General features: G+C 45.8%; 1 protein-coding gene across 5 annotated transcripts; it reads left to right on the top strand.

Annotated features, from left to right (window-relative positions):
- The first annotated feature begins 2722 nt into the window (after positions 1–2722).
- Positions 2723–26093, top strand: TGFBRAP1 (transforming growth factor beta receptor associated protein 1). 5 transcript variants are annotated; one of them, XM_081002997.1, is made up of 13 exons: positions 2723–2874; positions 5022–5127; positions 6979–7680; positions 10220–10414; positions 12301–12455; positions 14800–14882; positions 15733–16074; positions 17750–17807; positions 18922–19065; positions 19605–19751; positions 21766–21925; positions 22866–23299; positions 24800–26093. In XM_081002997.1, the coding sequence occupies exons 2-13, from the start codon at positions 5082–5084 to the stop codon at positions 24986–24988; spliced, it is 2655 nt and encodes an 884-aa protein (XP_080859123.1). In that variant the 5' UTR covers positions 2723–2874; positions 5022–5081; the 3' UTR covers positions 24989–26093. The 5 variants fall into 5 exon arrangements, with proteins under 5 accessions (XP_080859123.1, XP_080859122.1, XP_080859121.1 ...); XM_081002996.1 differs by lacking the exon at positions 2723–2874 and adding an exon at positions 2977–3111; XM_081002995.1 differs by lacking the exon at positions 2723–2874 and adding an exon at positions 2977–3115.
- The last annotated feature ends 451 nt before the right edge of the window (positions 26094–26544 follow it).

The raw sequence follows: 26544 nt of genomic DNA, 5'->3' as shown, positions 1-26544 counted from the left end.
GTCTTTGGGCGATTAAAAGGAAAAAAGAATGTGTACACAGATAATTGTGCTTAAACAACACATGTTGTGTCTATGTGCAACTGCATGGGAGTGGCGTAACTGGACAGCTTATCAATACATTTGTGTATTAAGAAATGAAAAAGCAGTGTCAACTCAGGTGGTTTTGCTCAGCCCTTGGGCAACAATGTTTTCGAGAAGTCCTGTCTCTGAGTAGTCCCACCTTTCCACTTTACTGCTTCCCATATGCTTGCTCTGACCTTCTGGGCACAATCTGCATCACTGCACAGAAGGAAAATAGGCAGCTTTCAAAAGTGTGGACTGGCTCTATATTTCTGCTTATTGTAAGTAGTTTTTAAATCGCCTCAGTATCGAAAGACTTGCACGTATCTTAGTTCTGCTGTTAAAAACCACATGGATTCCACTTCTTTCAATGGAGCTCATTTCCAGATAAATGGGTCTAGAATTGCAGCCTTTAAGGTATTAATTGGTGCCATTCTCATATACTATTTGCATAAAGAGCCTATGCTATGTATGAGAGTCTTGGAATAGTTCTATCTAAGATATGGTTTGCTTCACTCTATCCTTCAGAGGACTTGGGAGACTTCATACAACTACCTGATGCATCACCACAAAGAAAATAATTAACGTAGAAACTTGCTGTACTGGTTGTTAATGTTTGACTCTGCTTTTCTGATCCTGCCTAGCCCAGTTAAATGGGAGTAGCTGGAGTAAGCTGAAGGGGAATCATCATAACACATTTGGTATTGCAGTTGTTACCGAATCTCAGTGATTGCTGTGTGGCCAGTTTTAAGTCCACGTTGTTTTCTTGGGGTTTCCCTCCTTCCTTGTAGCTTTTGGGTCCTTGTCTTCATAAATGTATTTTTTATTTTATAAAATTATAAGAAAATACATAATTAAGACCAGAAAAAAATATTACAACTGAAAAACCATTGTACAGTTTTTAGTGTTTCTTGACATACTCCGTTGTAAGTTTAAATCTGTTTCAACGTAATGGAAATGCTCCTTGACCTTTGTTTGTAACTACTGCTATTTAAGTTTCAACATAATTGTCATATATATATAAAATCTGCCAACATAGCGTAAGACGTCATGCATCTGTAGTGCGGAAAAGCTTATACCATAATAAATTTGTTAATACCACACATGTCATGTGTCAATAGATACCATAATAAAACTTTAAGAGAGGGGTTGGGAACTAGTCCCCAGCCAAATTTCATATAGTGGGCAAGCAACAGGGGAATGGTGGCACCAAAAGACTGAAAAGGGGTGTCCCACCCACTTTGGGCTATGACACCACTGATGTGCACTCGCCACCATTACACCTGGTGAAAAGGCTCAACTTGTCTAAGGTGCTACGGATACTAAAATCACTTCCTAGTCTGACCGACATCTCAGGGCACACTTACCAGAGAGCAAGCCCCATTGACCACACCTTCAAAAATCACTTTGCCACCAACATGCCTGGGTATCGGGCTCCATCCCCACCTTAGGACTGCAACCAGGGCTGGACCCACCCATGAGGCCAGGTAAGGCAATTAATTACCTTGGCGGACTAGATCCACAGGGGCAGCAGATCCCAACGTAGATTGCAGAATTGTAGAGTTGGAAGGGACTGGGGAGGGGGTCCTCTAGCCAAACCCGCTGCCGTGCACCCAATGCCCTTTTAAAATGTTTTGGGGAGCATTATTGGGTTGCTCTTGCTTTTATTTCTAATATACACATTTTATGTTTTTATGTTGTGAACTGCCCTGAGACCTGCAGGTATATTTTAAATACAAATTTAAATAATAAGAGTAAATAAACAAGAATGGAGGAATCTCAACTGAAGTACCAAGCACAGGTGGACTTTGGTTTAAACACCTCCCAAGGAAAGTGCAGTCTACCACCTTCCAAGGGCACCTGTCCCACTGCCATGCAGCTCTTACCTCCAGAAAGTTCCTGGTGAAGAAGACTTTATTATTGGGTTGACAGAAGGAGGAGGAGGAGGAAGAAGACTTTATTATTGGGTTGACAGAAGGAGGAGGAGGAGGAAGAAGACTTTATTATTGGGTTGACTACTGAAGAAGAAGACTTACTGTATGTGTTGACTGAAGAAGAAGAAGACTTTATTATTGGGTTGACAGAAGGAGAAGAAGAGGAGGAAGAAGAAGACTTTATTATTGGGTTGACTACTGAAGAAGAAGACTTTATTATTGCGTTGACTACTGAAGAAGACTTATTGGGTTGACTGAAGAAGAAGAATATTTTATTTTTGGGTTGGCTGGGTTGCCCCAGCTACTTCGATCGGCTCCCAACCCATGAAAACACAACAGGGCACCCAACATTAAAAACTTCCCCATACAGGGCTGCCTTCAGACGTCTTCTAAAAACCAGAGCGTTGTTTTATTTCCTTGAACATCCGCCTTTCCTCCTAGTCCCTGGCAGCTGGAGGCACCTTTCGGGCAGGACTGCGACCCGAGGGACATCCTTTTGGGAGCATCCCTCTCCTCCCGTCCAGCTCCGTCGGTTGGAACGCGGCGCGGGGGCCGCCGAGCCCGCAGGTTCGATCCCCATCGGGGGCAGCTGCGTCTCCCTGCCCCGCGGCAGGGGGTTGGACTAGATGTCCTTCCCGCCTCCCTCCCTCCCTCCCTCTGCTCCCTCCCTTCCAGCGGGAGGAGCCTCCGCCTGTCAGCCTCGCCTTGTGACCGGAAGGGCCGCGGCGCCGCCGCCGCCCCCGGAGGGAGAGACTCAGCTGCCGCTGGCTTCGCCACCGCGGCGGCGGGAGAGCCGCGGAGCAGCGCCGGCGGGGCCTGGAAGGAGGAGCGGGCTTGGCTCGCAGCGGAGGCCTCGGCTCGGACGGTCAACAGGGGCTGGGTAAAAAAAGACGCCTTCCTCGCCCCCTCCTCCTTCCCGGCACCTTCCAGGGTCTCCCCGCCTCTGCCTCGGTCCGGCACCCTTTGCTGGCAGGGGGTCAACCCCGCGCCCGCCCCGGGGTGGGCGTGGTGCCCTTGGGTGCTGGGGGTGTCGCTGCTGCTGCTAGCCCAAGACTGCTCGCCTGGCCTGGTGCGTTGCTTGATACAAAGCGCAGTTTCCCTTTCCGCATCTGGGAGGGTTAGTAAGTACTACTCGTGTGTAGCAAGTGGACGGGTTTTTAAAACTGGGGTGGGGGGTAAAGGAAGGAGGGGTGAGGCTGGTGGTGGTGGGCTGGGCTGGGTTGCAGCAGCCAGAGCTCCTCCCTGCATCTTGGTAAGAATGGTGCAGAGACACCATCTAAGCACCATTAAGCTCATGTATATTATATACAGCGTTTAGAAGGCAGCCCTGCATAGGGAAGTTTCTTAAATGTTTTAAATACGTTTGATGCCCTGTTGTGTTTTCACTGGTTGGAAACCGACCAATATATATATTTATATAGGCTTGATAAACTTTACGCAATTTACACAAATTTCTTAGCGATTCAGCTTCCCATTCTTACATTCTTGGCAGCAGAATAAGTACTGTGCATAAGGCAGCAGGTAATTGCAGCTGGTGGAGGAAATCCCCACCCCCTGCAATTACCTGCTGCCTTATGCACAGTACTTATTCTGCTGCACGTTTCTTTCTTTACTTCGTTCTTACTATCTTCCCATTGCTTATACTTCAAGGTTTAGTCATGCTGGCCACATGACCTGGAAAGCTGTCTGTGGACAAATGCCGGCTCCCTCGGCCTGAAAAGTGAGATGAGTGCCGCAACCCCATAGTCACCTTTGACTGGACTTAACCGTCCAGGGGTCCTTTACCTTTACCTTACTTCAAGGCTCTCTCTGTGTGTTTGTTTACCAGCGAGGCTTTCGGCTAACCAGTTCTCACTAGGTATAGGGGCTGGGCTGGGCTGGCTGATCGCCTCTGTGCAGTTTCAAAAAGTAATGACGGCCATATTCCGTGCCTAAAGAAAGAAAAGGTCAAGAACTGACCCGGCCTCCACACACAGGCTGCTTCTTCCTGACTCCCTTGGAGCAGGGACAGAATGGCAGTAGAAAAAACACTGGTTGTAGGCAAGTTTCATGGAAGTCACACTGTCCCCAGAAGTTAGTTGAGCAGTTCCACACTCTTCGTAAGCAGTGGTGTTAGAAAGCCTTACAACATCACCTGCTGGGGTTCTGTGGTGTGTCATGTTGTTGATGTCTTAATAGAGCGGACACAGGTAATCTGTATAAAAGGAAGGTGCCGTAGAGTCATTCTGGTTATCAAAATCCAGGGAGGAAGCACGGGTGTGTTGCATTTCACAATTGCAGGTGGACTACTGTGTCATCCGTGTGTTGCAATATTCAGTTTTGGATTGGTGTGGCTGAGTCTGCTGTTGTTGTATTTATTCTATGAACTCCTCGACACTCGAGAGCACATTAGTCAGCCCAGAATACTCATCATTGTCATTTATTAGATTTGTGTGTCGCCTACTCAACAGCCTCTATGTGTCTTGAAAATATGCAAAACCACGAATCCAAAGTTTTAAGGCATAATTTACGTGTAAGAAAATGACAGTCTACAATGAGGCCTCACATTAGAGAAAAATCTTAAGTAAATAAGTCTCCTTATATCAGTAGAATTGAGAAAAAGGTGAGAAATGATATCACATGAAAACTATTATTGTTATACAGTGGTACCTCGGGTTAAGTACTTAATTCGTTCCGGAGGTCCGTTCTTAACCTGAAACTGTTCTTAACCTGAAGCACCACTTTAGCTAATGGGGCCTCCTGCTGCCGCCGCGCTGCCGGAGCACAATTTCTGTTCTCATCCTGAAGCAAAGTTCTTAACCCGAGGTACTATTTCTGGGTTAGCAGAGTCTGTAACCTGAAGCGTATGTACCGCTGTACCTTGTATACCTCTGTTGTTATCGCCACACTTAATACACGGTTAAATAGCTACAACGTGCAATGGGATGAAAACTGGCAATTGCTCAGCAAAACATCGGGTGAAAAGAGCAATGTTGGAAGAGAAAAAAGTCCTGCCTAGTGACTAGTCTTTCACCCTTTTCCCCACAGTGGCCTACAAGATGCTCCTAGCAAGCCCAGAGGCAAGATGGCAACCGGTGTCCTCAGCAAATGAAACTGAGGCACGCGCCTCTTAAAGCCACTGCTTGTATCAGAGGTGGGGAACCTTTTTTCAGCCTGAGGGCTGCATTGTTTCTTGGGCAGCCCTGGGGGGGGGGGGGTGTCTCTCGTGCCAGTGGTAGGCAGGTCCGCAGGCAGAAGCAGGTGGAGCAACAGGTTAAATTCCAGCTACACACAAAAGCCAGAGTGTCTACACCAATACATCTCTCCATTTCCCATCGAAGCAACGTGCCTGCACACCTCTCCGTATAGGAAAGTGAAAGGCAGTTCGAGGGCTTTTTCCAGCCACGCAAAAGCATTCAATAAGAGGGTCAATGGAGGGGCATGGCCTGGATATAAAGGAGAGTCCCCTGGGCCTGAGGTTCCCCACACTTCTCTTACACCACCTTGTATTATTTGTTGCATTTCTATCCCACCTTTTCCTCCATGGAACTCAAAGTGGCTTTCATGATTCTCCCCCCTCCTCATTTAATCCCCACCACAACCCTGCAAGGTAGGCTGGGCTGAGAGGCAGTGCCTGGCCTAAGGCCACCCGTTGAGCTTCATGGCTGAGTGGAGAATCGAACCCTAGTCTCCTAGGCCCTAGTCCAACACTCTAACCACTGCAATATGTGTGGCAGAAGGAGAATATGCTGCAGGTGTTTTGATGTCAGATTACACGCCGCACATTCTCTGCTGAGCCACAGGGAGTGAGCACTTAATTCCAAAAGTATTCCCAACCCTTATGATGGCTTTAGGAAGTCAGAAAATTGGATAGCGGCACTATTTAGGATACAAAAAATTGGGAAGATCTCGAAGCCGTCTTGCTTTCTTGAAAGGTTTTGAGGGTATACTCAGTTTTATGTCAGGATTAAAGTGAAAGTGACTCGCTCGCAGCTGTGTGTACAGGTAATGTGAATACAGTATTTCTGCAGCTGTAAAAGAAGAGGGGGGAAGCCACGGCTGTGCAGGAACACGGTCTCAGGGCACAGGCAGCCATATTGCAGTGTCTGGATGGGGGAATGCCAGGGGACGCCATGTGTGCTGCTTTGGAAAAAAGAAAGCAACAAAAGTGTGCTAAATCAAAGAGAAGTGCATTACATACATCATCCTAAAGCAGGGGTTCCCAAACTGGTCTGTGGACGACCAGTACCTGTGAGCTACATTCAGGTGGTTATTTCATATATTATATTTTATTGTACAGTAGACCCACAACTTATCACATTTGACTTGTGTGCATTTAGCTTTACGTGCTAATAATAATAATATTTTTTAAGGGGATGAGTGTGTGTGGAGGGGACTTTGGCAATACCACCCACCATTGCACCAGGTGTGTTTTGACTATATGCAATGATAGCTTTATGCGCTGTTCCTGGAACATAACCCCCAAGTAAGTTGTGAGTCTGCTGTATTACAATTTGAATTCTATGGAATTCCAGATCCAAGAATTAAAAAGCAGTGGAAACAATTTAAAAATCATATAGCATCTAGCACAGCACATTACAGTTGCTGCAACAGGCAGAAAAATCATTAGGTGCTCTGACAAGACTCTTAACAGTTTTTAAAGTGGTCCGTGGTGAAAAAGGTTTCTTGGACAAACATACATGCAACCTGTATGTCCAGTAAACCAAAGGAGGTGCTTTTCTTCTTCCTGCTGTCTGCCTGGAGCCGATAAAGTTATAGACTGCAGATTTTGAGCCGATCTGCGCCAGTCTGCTTGCCTTATATTAGCTTCAGGCTAGCCATGTACAGGGACAAGTTAACAGATGTACCATTTCTAGTGTCGCGTTGGAAAGGGCACCTGTTTACAGGCGCTGTTAAGGGTTGATTCCCTTTAAACGTTCTGTTTGTTCTCCCTGCTGCTTGGGTGTGGATAAAAATAAGCCTCTCTTCTCCTTTTCCGCGGCAGGCCATCTGGAAAGCGCGATGAGTGTCAAGGCCTTCAGGCTTGTCCCCGCGGTTGAGCGGGACTTGCTGATGGGCGACAAAGCTCGGATCAACATCGAATGCATCGAGTGCTGCGGGAAGAACCTATATATCGGAACCAATGACTGTTCCATCTACTACTTCCTGCTGGAAGAAAAGAACTCGCCAGCTGAGAAAACGTCCTTTTCCGTCTCCAAACAGCTGCACAAATACCTGAGTTTTCGGAAGCCCGTGGGGGAGCTGAAAGCCGCTTCGGCGCTCAATCGGCTCCTGGTGCTTTGCGACAACACCATAACACTGATGAACATGATGAACTTGGAGCCCATCCCCACGGGGGCCAGGATCAAGGGAGCTACGATGTTCACGTTGAACGAGAACCCCATGAGCGGGGATCCTTTCTGCGTTGAGGTTTGTATCGTTTCGGTCAAGCGCAGGACCATCCAGCTCTTCTTGGTCTATGAGGACCGCGTTCAGATTGTGAAGGAGCTTCTCACCCCGGAGCAGCCTTGTGCCGTGGCTATAGACGGCCACTATTTATGCCTCGCTCTCACCACCCAGTACATTATTCTGAACTACGACACTGGCGTTTCCCAGGACCTCTTTCCTTACTCTAGCGAAGAGAGACGGCCCATTGTGAAAAGAGTAGGCAGGCAAGAATTCCTGTTGGCGGGACCCGGAGGATTAGGTAAGGTCGCAATGTTCTCTGCTTCCTGTTGAAAGGATTTTGGGTCTGCGCTTAGAAAGGGTTTGGTCCTCCCATGATATGTCAAATCTTGATCCAGTTGAATTTGTTCCTTGGTGCTATGCTATCCGGTCATACCAATACCTAATTTCTGTGCAACGAGCTGTGATTTCACAGCAGGAGAGCATGCAGACGACAAAAGAAATAAGGAAATAAAAAGCAAAAGTTGACATACTGTTGTGGACTGGAGTGCTGCATTTAAAGATGCCCATAAAATGCTTATGACAGTTGTGCAGGCACATCCCAGGCAACAGTTGTAATAGGAATGAATGCACTGAACTGGCAGGGTAAAAGGCTGCATCCCACCAGGGCTCTATTTTCTAACTTGAGAAAACGCTATAAAATCACAGTCCGGAGGGAGATGTGCTGCATATTGTACTAAAAGCCAATTGTGTGGAAAGGTCCCAAGACTCTAGCAACTGCTGATAAATCTTGTTTTGTTTTTTAAAAAGTAGCATATTGGAAAACACGAATGAGTAGTCTGATCTTGGAAATTCATGCTTCCTTACTGCCTGATCCTAATCAGTGCTAGGCATGCTTGAGCCCATTGAAATCAATGAGATTGGGTTTGCTTTGCTCACTGTAGGATCAGGCTGTTAGTGGCATTCCACTAAAATTGAATTCTGATGTTTTTTGGCATTTTGGGTGCCTCCCATGTCACTTACTTGACTCGTCCAATGCAGGGCTTGAATCGTAAACAGAATTGTGCCAGGACTTTCCTACTGTAAGAAACAAACGAAGTAAGTGGCGCAGGGTAACTTTGTTAAGCCAACACTGAAGTCAATGGCGCTGCTTCAAGATTCAAACTGCATGCTCCGGGGGGAATCGCAACCTCCTTGCTAATATTTATTTATTGTCCTCTTTTCTAACGCGCTTGGATTCCTTTTGCAGGTTGTAGAATTAAGGTTGTTTTTGTACAGCTGCTATCCGTAAGCATTTATGGCTCAGCCATAGCTCAGTATAAGACCCCCAGCTTTGCCTGAGATAAGGTGAATCCTACATGGCGTAAATAGCTTGTTAAAGATGAGAGTCGGCTCTTGCTTTCCTTAATAAGTGGAGCCTTCTGTTCTTATGGAGAGGGCAGGTGGCTATTCGTTTCTGGAGGAAACATCTGTGTACTGTTGTTAGGCTTGATAGCACATGGAGCAATCCCTAAGTCCTAGATCCACAGGCTGCAGGAGGCGAGGAACGGAGCAGAGGGGACTCTCCACCAGTGGGCAAGATCTTTTTCTAGCAGAGGGGCACATCTACTGCAGAGAACAGCACTATAGCCGTAGATAGTTCAGTGGGCATGTATCTACCACCTCACGAGAGTGGTGCATGCTCTGGTTATCTCCCGCTTGGACTACTGCAATGCTCTCTATGTGGGGCTACTTTTGAAGGTGACCCGGAAACTACAACTAATCCAGAATGCGGCAGCTAGACTGGTGACTGGGAGCAGCCACCAAGAACACATAAAACCGGTCTTGAAAGACCTACATTGGCTCCCAGTACGTTTCCGAGCACAATTCTAAGTGTTTGTGCTGACCTTTAAAGCCCTAAACGGCCTCGGTCCAGTATGTCTGAAGGAGCGTCTCCACCCCCATTGTTCTACCCGGACACTGAGGTCCAGCACCGAGGGCTTGCTGGCGATTCCCTCACTGCGAGAAGTGGCACCCACCCTGTGGAACGCCCTCCCACCAGATGTCAAAGTGAACAACAACTACCAGACTTTTAGAAGGCATCTGAAGGCAGCCCTGTTTAGGGAAGCTTTTAATGTTTGATGCATTATTGTATTTTAATATTTTGTTGGAAGCTGCCCAGAGTGGCTGGGGAAGCCCAGCCAGATGGGCAGGGTATAAATAATAAATTATTATTATTAAATTATTATACCACCGAACACTATGGGCCTTACTTTCAAACAAATATACTTGACTGTTATTGCACAAGGTGTACATTCCTTCTACTGTATGGTGAAGGACAGAACATCGCTGATGACCAAACGGAAATGTCATGCAACGTTCTTTCTAACAGTAAATGCAACTGAGGCACCGAACGTCTGGTTGAAATCAGCATCCGCACAACTGATTCTTGCACAATGACCGCTCACTCATCAAAGCAGTGGGCGGGGTTTGCAACCTGGCACGGGCTTCCCCTGCCTGGGTGACACCCCCTTTGCTTGCTGGCCATCGCTCCGCCCCCTCCCCACCTAGCCAATCATCTGCAGGCGGGGGGGCGGAGTGAGAGCCAGGTAGAGCAGGCTCCAGCCGACCATCTCTCTCATCGGTCTTCAGAGCGTCACAGCAGTCCGCACAACTGATTCTCGCACAACCTATCCTTTTATCTATTTGTTTCTAAAACTCACTTGTGTGACGGAATGTTCCATACTGGTTAACACAGTTTAAAAAGGTGTAGCTGTATGCAGATAACTGTGTAGAAGCCGGGTGATCAGTTGGTTGTCCGATCAGACTTCTAACTCATTGCTCCCTTTCTAAACCGGCAGGCATGTTTGCAACTGTTGACGGCATCTCCCAGCGTGCTCCTGTTCACTGGTCAGAAAACGTGGTTGGTGCTGCCCTCTGCTTTCCTTACGTAGTTGCACTGGACGAGGAGTTCATTACGGTGCATAGTATGCTAGACCAGCAGCAAAAACAAACACTACCCTTTAAGGATGGTCATATCCTGCAAGACTTTGAAGGTACCTAATTGTGGGTGGGTGGGTGTGGGTGGGTGGGTGGTGAAATACTTTGGGGAAGATCTAAGTGTTTTTCTTACAGTCTTTAAAAAAACATAAAAGGCAGGGACTGGCTCAAGAGCAAACCACTGAACTGCTTTTCTTAAGCCAAGGGTGAAGAACCTGTGGTCCTCCAATGTTTTTGAACTCCCAACAGCCCCCAACCAGCATGGCCAGTTGTCAAGGATGATGGGAGCTGTGGTCCATCAGCAATCTGGTTCCCCGTCTTAGTCTTCAGCATTTCTCACTCAAAATATTAAGTATTATATTACATTCCCAGGTTATCTGTACTGCTCGGCCTACGTGTGGTGTAGTGGTTAAGAGCGGTGGACTCGTAATCTGGTGAACCGGGTTCGCTTCCCCGCTCCTCCACATGCAGCTGCTGGGTGACCTTGGGCTAGTCACACTTCTCTGAAGTCTCTCAGCCCCACTCACCTCACAGAGTGTTTGTTGTGGGGGAGGAAGGGAAAGAAGAATGTTAGCTGCTTTGAGACTCCTTCGGGTAGTGATAAAGCGGGATATCAAATCCAAACTCTTCTACTTACTCTTCTTCTACGTGTAGACGCAAAACATGCCCTAAGGAGCTAATGAGCTGAATGGCTTTTATTGTGTATTCTCAGGCCTGATCTCACTCTTAAGGAAAGGGCGTATAATCTGTGACTCTCTAGGTGTTGCTACACATCAACACCGACATTTAGCCATGCTTTCTGGGGTTGACGGAAGTTGGAGTTCCTCATCCATGTTCTGAGGAACGATCGTGCTCTGGAGCTAAGGAAACCCACACTTCGAATGTGCATACAGTGATTGAAAAATGCATATATGGGCAAACCCCCAAAAGGGGTCGCTTTCCAGGTCATTGTGCGTGTCAACCTGTTGTGTCCCCGCCTAGTTCCTCCCCCTTCTGGGGCCAAAATTGGCGCACATGTTGGCACATTGGTGTGTCACTTGGACGCACACAAAATGGCCGCCTGCTGTAAATAGCTGGTTGATTCAAGAGGGTGCACTTCCGATAATAAGGCTCTGTTGTCCAACGTGAAAGATATTTTTTGCCATCAGACACAAAATATCTCTCCTGTGGGGGTGACATGGAAGTACTTCCTATGGAAGATCATAGAGACTCAAAAAATAAAGCGGTTGACAGCGTTTGTTTGGCGCTTTTGGAAAGCATGAGCATGATTTGAGATTGTGCAAGTGCAGCACTCTTAATGTTGTTTGTACAAGTGTTGCTTCGAGCTCCTTTTTATGTGGAAATACAACTGGCATATTCTAAAAATAAACTGGCAGGCACTAGCTAAACTGAACTGATGTGGAGTTTCATTTCTTCATTTTAAAATGGAGGAAGAAAACGTGTTTGTAGAACCATCAGCGACCATTTGTGTACTTGTAACTTAAATCCATGTTCCATCACTAAAATGTCAGCAAAGATACTTGATCCCAATGGTAACTACATTTTTGCAATGCCAGGTGCTGTCTTCCTAACTTTGACATTATCTGATACAGTGCTGTGTTTGCATTGCGCTGGATTTGCAATAATAATAATAATAATAATAATAATAATAATAATAATATTTATATCCCACTCTCCCCAGCCAAAGCCGGGCTCAGAGTGGCTAACAACAATAAAAGTAACACAGTTTACATAAAATCACAATCAATTAATCAATTGCATTCTAAAATCAATTCATTCTAAAATCAGTTCAAAATCAAATTTCCTCAAAATGTATTTCCTCTTTAAATTGCATTTAGTTTATGCATATCCGTGACTTTTCTATATATATTCCGTTTTTGTTTTTTTAAGTCATTTGCGATCATGTAAAATGGACATCTTGTTTTCATTCTTTCCCCCCCAGGCAGAGTAATTGTGGCTACCACCAAAGGGGTCTATATCTTGGTCCCACTACCTCTGGAAACACAGATTCAGGATCTTTTGGCCAGCCACAGAGTCGAAGAAGCATTAGTCTTAGCAAAGGGAGCCCGAAGAAATATCCCGAAAGAGAAATTTCAGGTCTGTTGGTATTTTTTGAATGCATCTGGGCATGTGAAGGCAGCAGAATTGCAAGCAAGCTTTGAAAAGTCTTTATTTCGAAGTATCTAGAAACTGGAGCCATTTACATGCTGGTATCGCAAGAGAGAGAGAGCGCCATTCTTAGAGCTGCTTCCAGGATGCTGTCTTTAAGCTATGAGATATTAGGAAGCTGTAGTGCTTAGTTAGATTGGGTGTGTTGAGAGTTAAGATTGTTCCGTTTTCTGAGTGATGAATATCCCTGTAAGCATTTGCAACTGGAATAAAAAGGCCGTGTGCCACCTTTTGAGCTGACTAACTTTAATCTTAAACTATTTCTTGTGGAAAAGCAAGTTTCATTTACTTCAACAGAAGTAAAGAGCCAGTGTGGTGTAGTGGTTAGGAGCAGTGGACTCGTAATCTGGGGAACCGGGTTCGCGTCTCCGCTCCTCCACATGCAGCGGCTGGGTGACCTTGGGCCAGTCACACTTCTCTGAAGTCTCTCAGCCCCACTCACCTCACAGAGTGTTTGTTGTGGGGGAAGAAGGGAAAGGAGAATGTTAGCCACTTTGAGACTCCTTCAGGTAGTGATAAAGCGGGATATCAAATCCAAACTCCTCCTCTTCTTCTTCAACAGATCTTGCTTCCAGGCGGAAGTAGTAGTTTAGCAAGCATAAAAGGTGGTGACAGGCATTTGTGGAATGTAAATATCTGTGTTCGTTGGCATCATTATCTCTTTGTTGCATCTCTGAGGGTGGGAGTGACTCGCATAGGCACTGTGCTCATAAGCATTGGGCTAGCACCTGGGAGATCAGGGTTCAAATTCCCACTCAGCCATGAAATCCATGGTTGACTCTGGGCAGTTGAAATATTTCGGCCTAACCTCCCTCGCAGGGGTGTTGTGATGATAAAATGGAGGAAGGAGAAGACGCACAATACCACCTCCAGCTCCTTGGAAGGCAAGGTGGGCTATAAATAAAATTAATTGATTAGATCTTCACTTAGCTATTATGCTGTACCAGCTCTCTGAAACAATTTAGGCTTTCTTGGATATAGAATCACTGTTCGAACTTTCTTGACCCAGCAGCCCTTCATAAAGTCTACCTAAGGGTGGGGGGCTTCCCAGTCTCCCCACCCACTCACCTTCTCGTTTTGCCTTCAAATCACATTAGCTTGAACTCTCTTCAGATGAATAACTTGACTCTACTACCAGAGCTTATTTAATGTCGATGGATTCCCCCCACCCCGTGTAATTTTGTATTGCTTGAGGCTAGATAAATTTAATTAAATTACAGGAAAGTTTAGAAGACAAATTAAAACATCAGATTCTTTTCACCCTAGAGCGTTATTTCATTAGCCACAGTTGAGTCCTCTTGTTTCATCTCCTTTCGCTTTGTGCCAGCGCTCGTCTTCACATGTTTTTGTATATTTATTGCTGGTGCATTTATATCTCATCCTTCTTCCAAGGAGCTCGAGGCACCGTTACGTGATTCTCCACAGACACACAGACACTCTCTCACTCTGTCTCCACCCTTCTGTGCTTGCAGTGGTCCTGCGAGGTAGTTTAGTCTGAGAATGATTGCTTCAAGGTCCAGGTGCACCTCAGGAGAGTGCTTGGGAAAGGTTGCAATAGGTCTAGAATACACTATGAGCTTGCCAGGTTTAGCTTCTGCTCAAATCAGTGAAAGGAGGGAACAGGTGCAAATAGGTGCGCTACTTGTGGATTTTGAAAACATTGCATCTCGATTCAAAGTAGTTGGCTTGTAGACTGTTCTACTGCCACATAACGCTTGCTGCGGGTATGAAAACTGTTTGGAACAGTTTCCACATCTGAGAGAGCATGCAACCCAGTTGCAACTTGCACGTACATGCATTTTGCGGTGTGCACATTACATTGCTACTTTGCATGCACACAATCCACATGTTCTTATGCTGTTTCCTTCATGGGATTGATCAGATCTGTGGGAATCTCATTGACTTTGAAGTGCCTGTAGGCTCTCAGCTCAGACATTGCTGGAGTCATCTGAAGAAGTTTCTCATGTGTGCTTCTTTCTCTGTTGCAACTGGCACCCTTTCGCAGTCCCCCGAGGACTTGCCGGGAAGCTGATAGCTAGATAGCTATGCTTCGTAGTCTCAGGATGGACTTGCAGCCTTACCCAACTCTCTGATTCTCCATATTGTGAAAGTCGTACAAATTGCATGCAGTTATGAGCTTTAAATCAAGTCAGATTCTGGCTTATTTCTCATTTCAGCATGGCACAACTAGTGTATGAGCCACGCTATTAATTTTTTTCTTTCATCGGTTTCCTAAACAGGTGGTATTTTCCCCTCTTTGTTTCCCATTTAGGTTATGTACAAACGAATCTTGCAGCAAGCAGGATTTATACAGTTTGCACAGCTTCAGTTCCTAGAAGCAAAAGAACTCTTCAGGTAATCCCTCATGTGGGGTGAAGAACACTTTTTGAGTGTTACTCGGCAACCAATTGAATCCTTGTGCTTGGGTTTAAAGGCTTCTGAGTTCTGAAATATTGTCATGAGGCAGGACTGAAACACTTAGAAGGCAAAAGATGTAGGATTGCGGACCAAAGCAAATTTGGGGTTGCTCTTTTTTCATTCGGTAGTGGCTGATGAGTGACAAAACTCTCTGACGCGTTCCCAAGTCCTGCTGATTAAAGGGCCATGAGATAGTGCTCGTTTGTTCTGCCCACAGGCCCCTGTCTTGCTTGCATCTAGGCAACAGCTGATGTACCAGGTTTGATTTTGAATCAGCTGAGTGTTTGCAACAATTGCCTTGGCTTTCCCCTTAAAGTTGGTGTACGCATTCTGACTGGTACTGTGTGTGTATGCGTGCCGGCAAACTGCATAGCTTCTGGGAACTGAGCTTTTTGGTTTGCTGTTGCACATACAACAGAAGCGATGGTAAATGTGGAAATAGAGTTCTGTTTGTAACGTAGCCTAGATCTGGGATTACCAACACAGCACCCACAGGCACCATGACGCCCACTGCCTCTTGGGCACCCTCCAAAACCCCCTGCCCGCTACAAGCTTCTGCGCATGCGCGTGACGTCATTTTGACCGTCTGCGCATGCGCGAGCGGCGAAACCTGGAAGTAACGCACAGCCCGAAAATACTTATCCTGAAGCATATTTATCCCGAGGTATGACTGTACCAAGCTAAGTGTCCTCTGTGTGTGTGTGTGTGTGTGTGTATGCGCGCGCATGCTCCTGTGTATACTTTCCCCTTTCTTTTTGCTTCATTTAGTTTGACACTGTAATTGCAGAGGCGGCCAGCTGGACGTCCGGGAGCTGATCTCTCTCTACCCCTTCCTGCTGCCTTCTTCCTCTTCCTTCATGCGGACTCACCCTCCCCTCCACGAATATGCGGACTTGAACCAGCTGACGCAGGGGGACCAGGAGAAGATGGCCAAGTGCAAGCAGTTCCTCATGAGCTACCTGAACGAAGTGCGCAGCACCGACGTGGCCAACGGCTACAAGGAGGACGTCGACACGGCCCTGCTCAAGCTCTACGCAGAGTCCGGTCACGAAAGCCTTCTAGATCTGCTGGTCTCCGAGAATTTCTGCCTTCTCGCGGATAGCGCCGCGTGGTTGGAAAAGCACAAAAAGTAAGCCTCTGGGTGACATTTCCTAACCCCCAGTAGAGCTCAAAGTGAAAGGAGAAATGCCCAGTCACTACCCTAATTATTTTCTGGGTTTTTGTTTTTTTTAAACATCTTTTAACTAGATGCCCATATCCCATTTTGAATGATGTGAGGCCTCCGGTGAGCAACAAAATTTTCTCCATAACCTTTTTTGATTTAAAAAATGCAAGCAGCAAAATAGCGTTCTAAGTCCCCTAGTGCCAACTCCCGAGACTACCGTGTGTGTGTAAGATTATTTAATATTGTTTGTTGAAAAAAGGGATTTTAGAGCGGCTTGCAAAAGATGGTACCTGCCCTCAGGGTGTTGGTCCAAAAAGTCACGGCACGTGAGGAAAAACGGAATGGAAGGGAGGAGGGAAAAGCAAGCTCAGGCACAATACACATTCCCAGTGCTTTTTTTCTGGAGGTGCTCAAGGGTATGCGGTACTGGCACCTGTTTTCTCTCGAAGAAAAGCACTGGTTAAAAGTGTGGCAACTTCATGGTGAGTCCTGGCACCATTTTTTTTTCCAAAGAAAAGCACTGCACATTCCTAAAATAAACATTTATTCCTCATAACCCCTAAGTGACTTCCCCTTTTTGCCTTTTAGCATCAGCATAGCTCGAAAAGAGAGCCTAACTTTCGAGAAATGTTCCTTTTCTTCCGAAGGCTCTTGAGTCACTCACATAAGAACTGTAAGCTGTTGTGTAACTGTGGCATCCAAATACAATCGTGCTTGTTGCGTAACTGTAGGAGCCTGAAATTCATTGCTGAGCCCCACGGAGAGCCTCAAGGTCCATAAATAGCAATACCCTAGTGGTCCCAGCCCTAAGGAAGTTAGATTAGCTTCAACCAGAGCCAGGGCCTTTTCAGCTCTGGCTCCGGCCTGGTGGAAAGCTCTGCCTCATGAGACCAGGGCCCTGCAGGATCTGATTTCTTTCCGCAGGGCCTGTAAGACAGAGTTGTTCTGCCTGGCCTTTGGCTTGGAGTCAATTTGATTCCCTCCCCCTCTTTCTTTTTTCTTTTTCCTTTCTCCTCCTGTGATGAGGCTGCATTTTAATATTTTAATGTTTCAATATTTTAATTGTTGTATTTTAATCTTGTTTATAAGTTGTATTCATTCAACTTGTTTTTATTATTGCTTGTTAACCACCCTGAGTCCGGCCTTGGCTGGGGAGGACGGGGTATAAATAAAAATTATTATTATTATTATTGTTATTATGAGCAAGGGTTTGAAGGACCACCTATGTCGATCCTTCCCCCTGGCTTGTTCCTGCTTCAGCTGAGAAGAGGGCAGAAGCCTATTGGACTCTCTTCCAAGTGAACGTGAGAACAGGCTGATGAATCAGGCCAGGGGCCCACCTGGTCCTGGTGTGCGTACTCTTCAGATGCTGGCTGTGTTGTGTTCTGGAATCAGGGCTACAACCTCACCCCAAAGTAGCAAATAGGAGGGAGAAATACGACCTCCTTCACATGTAAAGTGGGAATAAATAGACCCACTTCACAGAAACTTTGCAAGAATTAATCCGATCCGATCGGTCTTTATGACGATCGCAAATCAGCCTCAATAATTAAATCATTAAGCCCGTTTATCACACAGAATGCCAAATAATGATTCTACTCATTTGCCTTTTTTTTTAACAATACTGCTTCTTACACAGGTTCTTCGCGCTCGGACTCCTGTATCACGCAAACGGTCAAGATGCATCAGCACTGCAGGTTAGAGCGCAGCCAGGTCTCCAAGGAAATCAAAGCAACACGTAAACCTTTCACGGGGAACCAAACCGTTTCAACTCATGTTTCAGTTCCCGTTCTGGCCATTAGGCAATTGTCATGCATGTTCATTCACTTAGAGCTATTGTTGTTGCTCTCCAGGTAGAGAGCTGAGCTAATGAAAGGGGAACAGAATCCCTGGTGTCTCTGTGTTGCTCCCTTTTTCTGGTTACCTTTCAGCTCTTTTAGCATATCTGGGCAACAGGGTGGCGGCAGCCGGGTGGCAATATCAGTTGAAGGTCAGGCACGCTATTCAGGTGGCTGGTCACCCACCATCCCAGCCAGGTGTATCATCTAGTTGTCCCCTGGCTTCTGTCTCTATTCCTTGTCCAGCTGTTCTGGACATTTCTGTAGACATTTCTGGTTTGCCTATCTTGCAGCAGTAAAAACAAAGTGCTTATTGTATGAGGTTAAAACCACAATAGCTCATCTAAGATCAGCTCAGGACAAGTCCCTCTTGCCTCTCTGCAGGTGGGGGAGGGTTCATAAATCAGTGTGAAATAGTAGCTACCTAATTTTAATCCGCTTTGGAGCGCTTGTGGTCACCCTGATATCTTTGCACTTCCAGGCCAAAACATTAGAATCTGGGAGCAGGTTCACTTATTAAGAACCGGGTAGAATGCTGCCTGTGTTCTGTGAATAAAAGGGGGTAGAGAGATTTGTACATACAAAAAGGAAGAAGGCAGCCAATGATTTGGAGTATAGACGGGGAAGATCACATCGGGGAGATGGCACAGCATGGGTAAGCATGCCCAGTTGTTGCCAGGATGATGGGCAGGGAAGGATTTTGACATGGGGTCCCCTTTTTGGTGGCAGCCCTGTGTCGAATGTTTACTTTTGCTCTAGGAGTCCAGCGCAGAGGCAAGGGGAAAGACCTGCACTTTGCACCCGTTCTCAGCTCCTGTTGGTGCTGTTACACAAGTCTTTGGCATCGGTGTGCTAAGTCTGTTGGTTTGGGTAAATTTATATTAACTAACAGCCCAGAGCAAAATAGCAGCTGGCTTTATTGCCGTGGGATTGAACCTGAACCTGATTGTTTCATGCTTCTTTTCGGCTTCAGTTATGGGTGAAAATTGTTAACGGTGACATCCAGGACTCAACCCGCACAGATCTTTATGAGTATATAGTCGACTTCCTTACATCCTGCGCAGACCATGAATTGGTGTGGAAATATGCAGAATGGGTCCTGCAGCGAAGCGAAGAGGTTTGTGGCTGGGTATTTGTGGGGTGAGGTTTTTGAAATTGAAATTGCTGTTGCTTGGGATATTTGAATATCATAGACTTGTAGCATTGGCAGGGACCCCAAGAGTCATCTAGTCCAACCCCTAGGTAGGTGTGCCATCCATATTGGTTGTCAAAACCTTCCATGTCTAACAAATCTGTATTTCTTAATGTCATCCACTCCCGGATCCAGGTGAGACGGGCCGCCTCATGATATAATTTCAAATTAAAAATATATTTTAAAGAGAGAGGCAGCAGCACAGCTGTGTGTCCCCACCATTAATCCTGTATAAACTGAATATTGTGCATTCCCTCCCTCAAACATCCATTGTTGCACCCTGCCAACTTGTGTCATGTTTTCATTGATTTTATTAGCACTAGAAAAGGTCAGATATTTTCAGTCCCTTTTAACAAGTATGAGGCAACAGGAATTGATAACCTGGCACCAGAGACTTGTGTGTGGCTTCAGCCATTTATGTAAACTTGGCAAATCTTAATATTGTTTAATGCATCTTGCTTTAGGTTGGTGTGTACATCTTCACTAGAAGACCCTCGGGAGAAGAACAGAAGAACAGCTTTAATCCAGACGACGTCATCAGCTGCCTTAACAAATATCCCATATCACTAGTAAAATATCTAGAGTTCTTGGTTCTAGAAAGAAGAGTGAAAGTAAGTGGCGATAGTTGGATCCGGTAGCATAAAAACTGGTGTGCGTCTGTTGCGATGTTCAGTTTATGCCTGAAGCTCAGAAATAAGTCCAGGTTGTTCCTTTAGTTCTCTAGATTGCTGCAGGGCAACCATGGTAACTTGCAGCTTTAAAACACCTCTATTCCATTCTGCTTGCTTATTGAGACTCTAAGCAGGCCCATTACCAAACTGGATAATTTAACACCAGGAGGTAATTATGGCACAAAGTACACCCATAAGGTGACCCTTTTGCTTATCTATGGGAGCAACGGAAAAACAAGACTTAGCCTTTACATTATTTGCTCTTGGAAGCCCAGTTCTATTTACTGTTGCAGCATAAGCAGAGGAGGAAATGCCTCCTATAGAATCCTGCTCCCTTCTCCGGCTGCTTTTGAGCAGCCCTAAATGCCTGTGTGTCCTGTCCCCCGCCCCCAATTCCAGAAAGGGGCTCTTAGTCAGCTTCTAAGGCAAAGATACAATGTCCCTCTGCACCAGGCATAGGCAAAGTCGGCCCTCCAGATGTTTTGGGACTACAACTCCCATGATCCCTAGCTAACAGGACCAGTGGTCAGGGATGGTGGGAATTGTAGTCCCAAAACAGCTGGAGGACCGAGTTTGCCTATGCCTGTTCTACACTGAGAGGTCCAGCTCCGAGGGCCTTCTGGCAGTTCCCTCACTGCGGGAATTGAAGTTACAGGGAACCAGGCAGAGGGCCTTCTCAGTAGTGGCACCCGCCCTGTGGAACGCCCTCCCATCAGATGTCAAGGCAATAAGCAACTGTCTTACTTTTAAAAGACATCTGAAGGCAGCCCTGTTTAGGGAAGTTTTTTAATGTTGTTGTTGTTATTACAGTTCCCATCATCCCTGACCACTGGTCCTGCTAGCTAGGGGTGATGGGAGTTGTAGTTCAAGACCCAAGTTTGGGAAACACTGCTTCACATCAAGGATGGGGAACCTCAGGCCCAGGGAGCACATGTGCCCCTCCTGACCTCTGTCTGACCTTGAAGACTCTTCCCACCCCCAGACTGCATCCCTCATTGGTCCTTGCAAGTGCTTTTAATTGGTTTGATTCTTTCCTTAAATTATGGTGATGCCTCTTGCTTGTCTGAGGGTGGGTGGGTGGGTGCCTGACTCTTCTCCTCCTGTAAAAAAAATAAATAATAGAAATGCTTCATTCATTTTGCCTGCCCCACCAATCACTGCCATGCGGCCCCTGGAAGGTTCCCCACAAGTAAATGTGGCCTTTGGGCTGCAAAGGATCCCCCACCCCTGCCCAAATCTCCCATGTCTGATGAAGTGTTTTCTCTGGGGTGTTGGGTATTCCAGCATGACTGCTGTCTCCCAACTTCTCCTGCAGCAATAGGGCAAAAGCTTCCTTATCTCCTTCCACATTCTAGAGTGTAGGATCTCTAGAATGTGGAATTAGACTGTTAAAAAGATGAGCTCCCCCCCCTCCTTTTTTCTCTTTTTTTAAAAGCCAGTCAGTGGGTGGTTAGGAAGAAGTAATTCCAAGATTAGAAATTTTTGCATAACTTCAAATGCTTTAGAAGCACGATTTTATATAATAATTGTTTTACCGAAAGCGAGAAGGACTCTGGGCTTAGGTAAGCCCGCTGAATTCGAATGGGTGAGATGCAAATGGGAGGAAAGAGTGACAAAATTGTGATAAGGTAAAAGTGGCATGTGAATTAATAGATAATAGGATTCGTGCTCCTTGAGTTATTGCTAATGGTGATCATATTTTGAAAGGCAAATGAATTCTTTCTATTTAAGTGCTGCTCTGGAGCTCCTTTGCTCTTGCAACGCACGTGGAATTTCAAACTTCTGAATTTGTCAGAACACAGGTGCCCAGTCCTTTTGAAATGGTTTTGTTTTCTTTTTAACCATTTTGTTGTTTTTGAAAAATTCAAAATACTCTAACATTAATACTCCAACATTAATAAACCTACTTATGGAGACAGTCTTGGAATTAAAATATTGTCTTTTATGCTGGCAGAAGGAAAAATTCCACACCCATCTGGCAGTCCTTTACCTGGAGGAAGTCCTGCATCTGAAATCACTGGCTGCAGAGAAGAGTGAGGAATTGAGCAAATCGCAGGCGAAGCTACGCAGTCTTCTGCAGAAATCTGACCTTTATAGAATTCGTTTTATTTTAGGTAAGAGAACTGAAATTGTATTTTATATGCTTCTGATGAAGGGTGTGTTGTTGTTTTTTTAACCAGCTACACAGGCAGAGAAAAGGAAAAGGACATTTGAATTGCACAAGGGTGATTTGAACTCAAGTTGTCTGAGGGATAACGTTAAATGCTTTGTGTTGATGTCGGTTCCTGTTGCATCATTACAGTGTCAGGATAACTCGGGCCTAGTTCAGCTTGCTGTGGGATCCAGGAGCAGCTCCCTGCAATTCAGTGCATTCCAGAATTTGATGCAGGCATCAGTGTAACGTGCCCGATTGCCACAATCCTTCCACTATAACTTTCTGAAGTGAGGGATCCTGGGCAACTGGACATAGCCCATATTAGGTCATTTTGGCATGTGTGTGGGTCTGTGCCCCGCTCCAGTATGGCAACAAATGAACCCAGCCAGCAACGTGTGAATTCTAAGAAGTGGCTTTAGTGGCATAAGAACATAGGTCTTTTAAACTGTGTGTTTAATGCTGTGTTAAATGCAACCGCACTGCCAAAAATAAGGTAAATATCAGCAGGGATCCCAGTAGCAGGCTTGCACCAGGGTCTTCCCCGGGGCTCTGCTTTCTGCTGCATTTCCAAAAAGCTGTCTCTGAGAACTGGGGGAATCCTGCAGAGTGATGAGTAAAACAGCTGTGTTAGGTGGGAAGCCAGCCCTGTGTCGGAAAGGGAATGTCTTCTGTTCGCGAATGAGACTTATTTCCATCCTGCTCATTGTATTCAGAAACATAACGATGAGCCTAGAATTCTACACGTAACTGCCCTGTGTTGGGAGGGAATTTTTGTTCTTGGTTTTATCATTCTGCTTGCTCGTTTTCCGTTGCTCTTTTAAGTCAGCTAGCTTTTCTGAGGAATATAGCTTTCTCTTGCACTCTAACAAGGCCTCTGCTTAAAACGTTACATTTGGCAGATAAAATCAGCGGCACAGATCTTCACATGGAGTGTGCAATACTCTTTGGGAAACTGGAACAGCATGACAAAGCTTTGCATATCCTGGTCCACGAACTGAAGGACTTTGCTGCCGCGGAGGAGTACTGCGTGTGGAATTCGGAGAGCAAAGACCTTCCTTACAGAAAGAAGCTTTTCCACATGCTCCTTTCGGAGTATCTAAATTCCAGCACATCGGAGCACCAACTGGCCATGGCGGCTGTAGACCTCCTAAACAACCACGCGGCCGAATTTGACGCGGCCTGCGTTTTGCAGCTCATACCAGACACCTGGTCAGTGCAGCTCCTCTCCTCGTTTCTCTGCGGCTCCATGCGGGAAAGCATCCATGCACAAAGAATGACGCAGATCGCACTGGGCTTAGCAAAAGCGGAGAACCTCACTTACACGCATGAGAAGGTGAGTACAGTGGACCCTCCAGATACGAATTAAATTCGTTCCGGGGGTCTTTCCGCAACCGGAAAAGTCTGTAGGCAGAGGCGCCACTTCTGTGCATGCACGAGGTGCGCAGAGCGCTTCAGCACATGCGCACGTGGCAAAACCCGGAAGTATTTGCCACGTTTAAATTATTATTATTATTATTATTATTATTATTATTATTATTTATACCCTGCCCTCCCCAGCCAAGGCCGGGCTCAGGGCAGCTAACAAGCAATAATAAAAACAAGTTGAATGAATACAACTTAAAAACAAGATTAAAATACAACATTAAAATATTAAAATGCAGCTTCATCACAGGAGGAGAAAGGAAAAAGAAAGAGGGGGAGGGAATCAAATTGGCTCCCTTAGGGAGCTGCCTCCCCGTGCCCTTGCACTAAAATGGTTTTGCCATGTTCGTAACCTGAAAGTTACATATCCAGAGTGGTACGTAACTAGAGGGTCCACTGTATGCCAATTTTGCTGTTATCAACGTGGCAAAACCAGGGCACGTGGAGGCACCTTCCTAAGGCAGGCGTTCAGCTGTGTCAGAAGGTAATAAGCCACGGGAAAGAGGCAAGCCTTCATAGACATGCTGCAAGGAGCCCTCGACATTGGGGTGGGGAACCTGCGGTCCTCCAGGTGTTGTTTAACTGCAGCTCTCATCATCCCTGCCTATTGGCCAGGCTGGTTGGAGCTGATGGGAATTTCAAGTACAGCAGCATCAAGAAGTTATGATGGCTACCTCTGCTGTACACACACACACAGAACCGGTGCGATGGATGTTCTCCCAAAGCTTCCCTGGGAGAAGGAAGCATAGTTGGGAAAAGGGGAGTATTTGCATCTTTACCAGAATTTAATTTATAAAATAGTAAACTATAAGCCCTACCACCACCTTCCATAGACCATTTTTGTCTCATAAAGTTGATACACTGCTTGACTGTAAAAGCAAGCAAACCTCAAAGCAGTTTTAAAAACAAAGCAATAGAATTATCATTAAAATGACTATTTAAATGTTCTTAAAAAATTTAAATTGGCGATCAAAAGCATATTAAAGCACACGTCTACATGCTACATATGGAATTTTGCATTTATGTACAGATGAACTACATGGCTGCACCCCTAAAGAGCTTTTTAATACCCCTTACTGTCAGGGCTTCCAGAAAGAAACTTTGGAATTGTAGCTTGATTAGTTTACCAAAAAGCATGTCAGGGAATGATCATTGCACCAATTCTAGTAGATGGCATATGCCACCAGTGAAGTACGCAGAGGGTCGCACTCAGCTAAGTCCAACTCACAAGTAGCACCCTTTGAAATTAATGAACCTAAATGACTCCTGTCCATTCACTTCAATGGGTCCACTCTAGCACTGAATACCATTCAGAGTAGCAATAGTCTCTGTGACAAAATGGCAGCCTCTTAAGCACCCTCATCAGTTCATGTTTTCAGCGGCTCTTTGGCTTGTTTCTCCCGCTTTGCAGGTGAAGCTAAAAGGGATCGCAACGGTTCTCTCGGACAGAAAGGTCTGCCAGATGTGTCAAAGTCCTTTCAGCGAGCCTGCGTTCGTCAGGTACCCAAACGGCGGCGTGGTCCACACGCACTGCGCTGCGAACCGACACGTGAATTCCAGCACAAACCACCATCTCTCCAGCCCCAGCGGACGGACATGAAATATGCCCAAGGTAGTGCCAGATGCTGCGTTGGTTAACTCCTTGGAGTAACCGAAGGAGACTCTGCTGGGCGAAAGAACAAAAATATGTCGAGGAGAGAGGAGTCTGCCCTGGGGTTGATGGAGGAGGACTTTTGGTCAAACACGGCCTCTTAAACTGCTGATCTCTTATGAATGTAGGCAGCACGAGAAATTGCAGGTGTTTATATAACGAACAAATACTTTCCTCACGGTAAGGGTGCTGGGGAGGGGGTAGGGAACGGAAAAGCTTTTAAAAATACATATACCTATATTAAAACGTGCACTGAATTCGGTGATCAAGTGGTCTTGGAAGGAGAGGGGCTGATGAGCAAAAACATCTCTTCCCCAGAAAACCGATTCTGTCTCTTGAATAAGTGGCATGAAGGAGCACTTTTCTCTTGAGAGTAGAGCATAGCCTGCATTATGTTCTCTGCCGGGTCTAAATTTTGCCTGCCGGGACAGCGTCATGAACTTGTTCTGTGCTCTTGATACTGTTTTTTTGTAAAAAAACAAAAACGATTTGTTGCACTTTTGAGCCTTTGTCCTTTTTTCTCTGCCATGCAAGTCCATTTGTTACAAAACCTATTGGAAGCGCTAGGACCCCATGGGAGCTCCTGCTCAAATGGGGAGGGAATGAGAGGAGGCATGATGACAGGATCACCATGCTGTGAAAAAGCCACTGTTTCTGACACTAATTGCAGCGAAACCACCAGGGTCTGCCACCTGGATTCATAAACCATCGACCGGAGGTGGGTGTGGGTAGGTGGGTGGGAAGGAAGAGTCTTTAATAACTGTAACGACTTATTTATTATCATACAGATGTTCTGTAAATACAGTTGAATGAAATGGTTTTTATATCGGCGTTCCCCTAGAGCAAACACATGTAACTGGTAATTCCAGGTATAGCTTTTGAAGAGTCTACACCTGAGGTTGTGTGAAGAAACAATCTGCGGTTCTGAGCTCCTTTGCAAGAATGGGTTCATTCAAAGGGATTAAGGGATGCAGTCACCCCAACGTCCGTGGTTGCATCGTGATGGTGCGCAGTAAGCTTGATAACACTTAATAAATGCTCTGTGGATACGGAAGTATAGCGTGCCAAACTTTTTTTTGGAAAAGACACCACTGTGTGTAGGTAATGTGCTGTTTTACTACGTTATTTGTACATACAAACATACACACCCATCTGTGTTGCTCTGTGTCACTCCTAACACAGTGGTACCGCGGGTTAAGTACTTAATTCATTCCGGAGGTCCGTTCTTAACCTGAAACTGTTCTTAACCTGAAGCACCGCTTTAGCTAATGGGGCCTCCTGCTGCCGCTGCGCTGCTGGAGCACAATTTCTGTTCTCAACCTGAAGCAAAGTTCTTAACCCGAGGTACTATTTCTGGGTTAGCGGAGTCTGTAACCTGAAGCGTATGTAACCCGCGGTACCACTGTATTCAGTTTAAAAGATTGGAAAAGCAGTGCTTCCTCTTTGAGTGAAACCTTTACATTTATTTTGGGGAGGCTGTGTTATTCCTCCAGAAAACCCAAAGC

This window comes from Podarcis pityusensis (genome assembly GCF_964106645.2).
Source record: "Podarcis pityusensis genome assembly, chromosome: 4".
In the NCBI taxonomy this organism is placed as follows: domain Eukaryota; kingdom Metazoa; phylum Chordata; class Lepidosauria; order Squamata; family Lacertidae; genus Podarcis; species Podarcis pityusensis.
The sequence above is the reverse complement of the archived record's forward strand: the minus strand, read 5'-3'. Positions and strand labels throughout refer to the sequence as shown.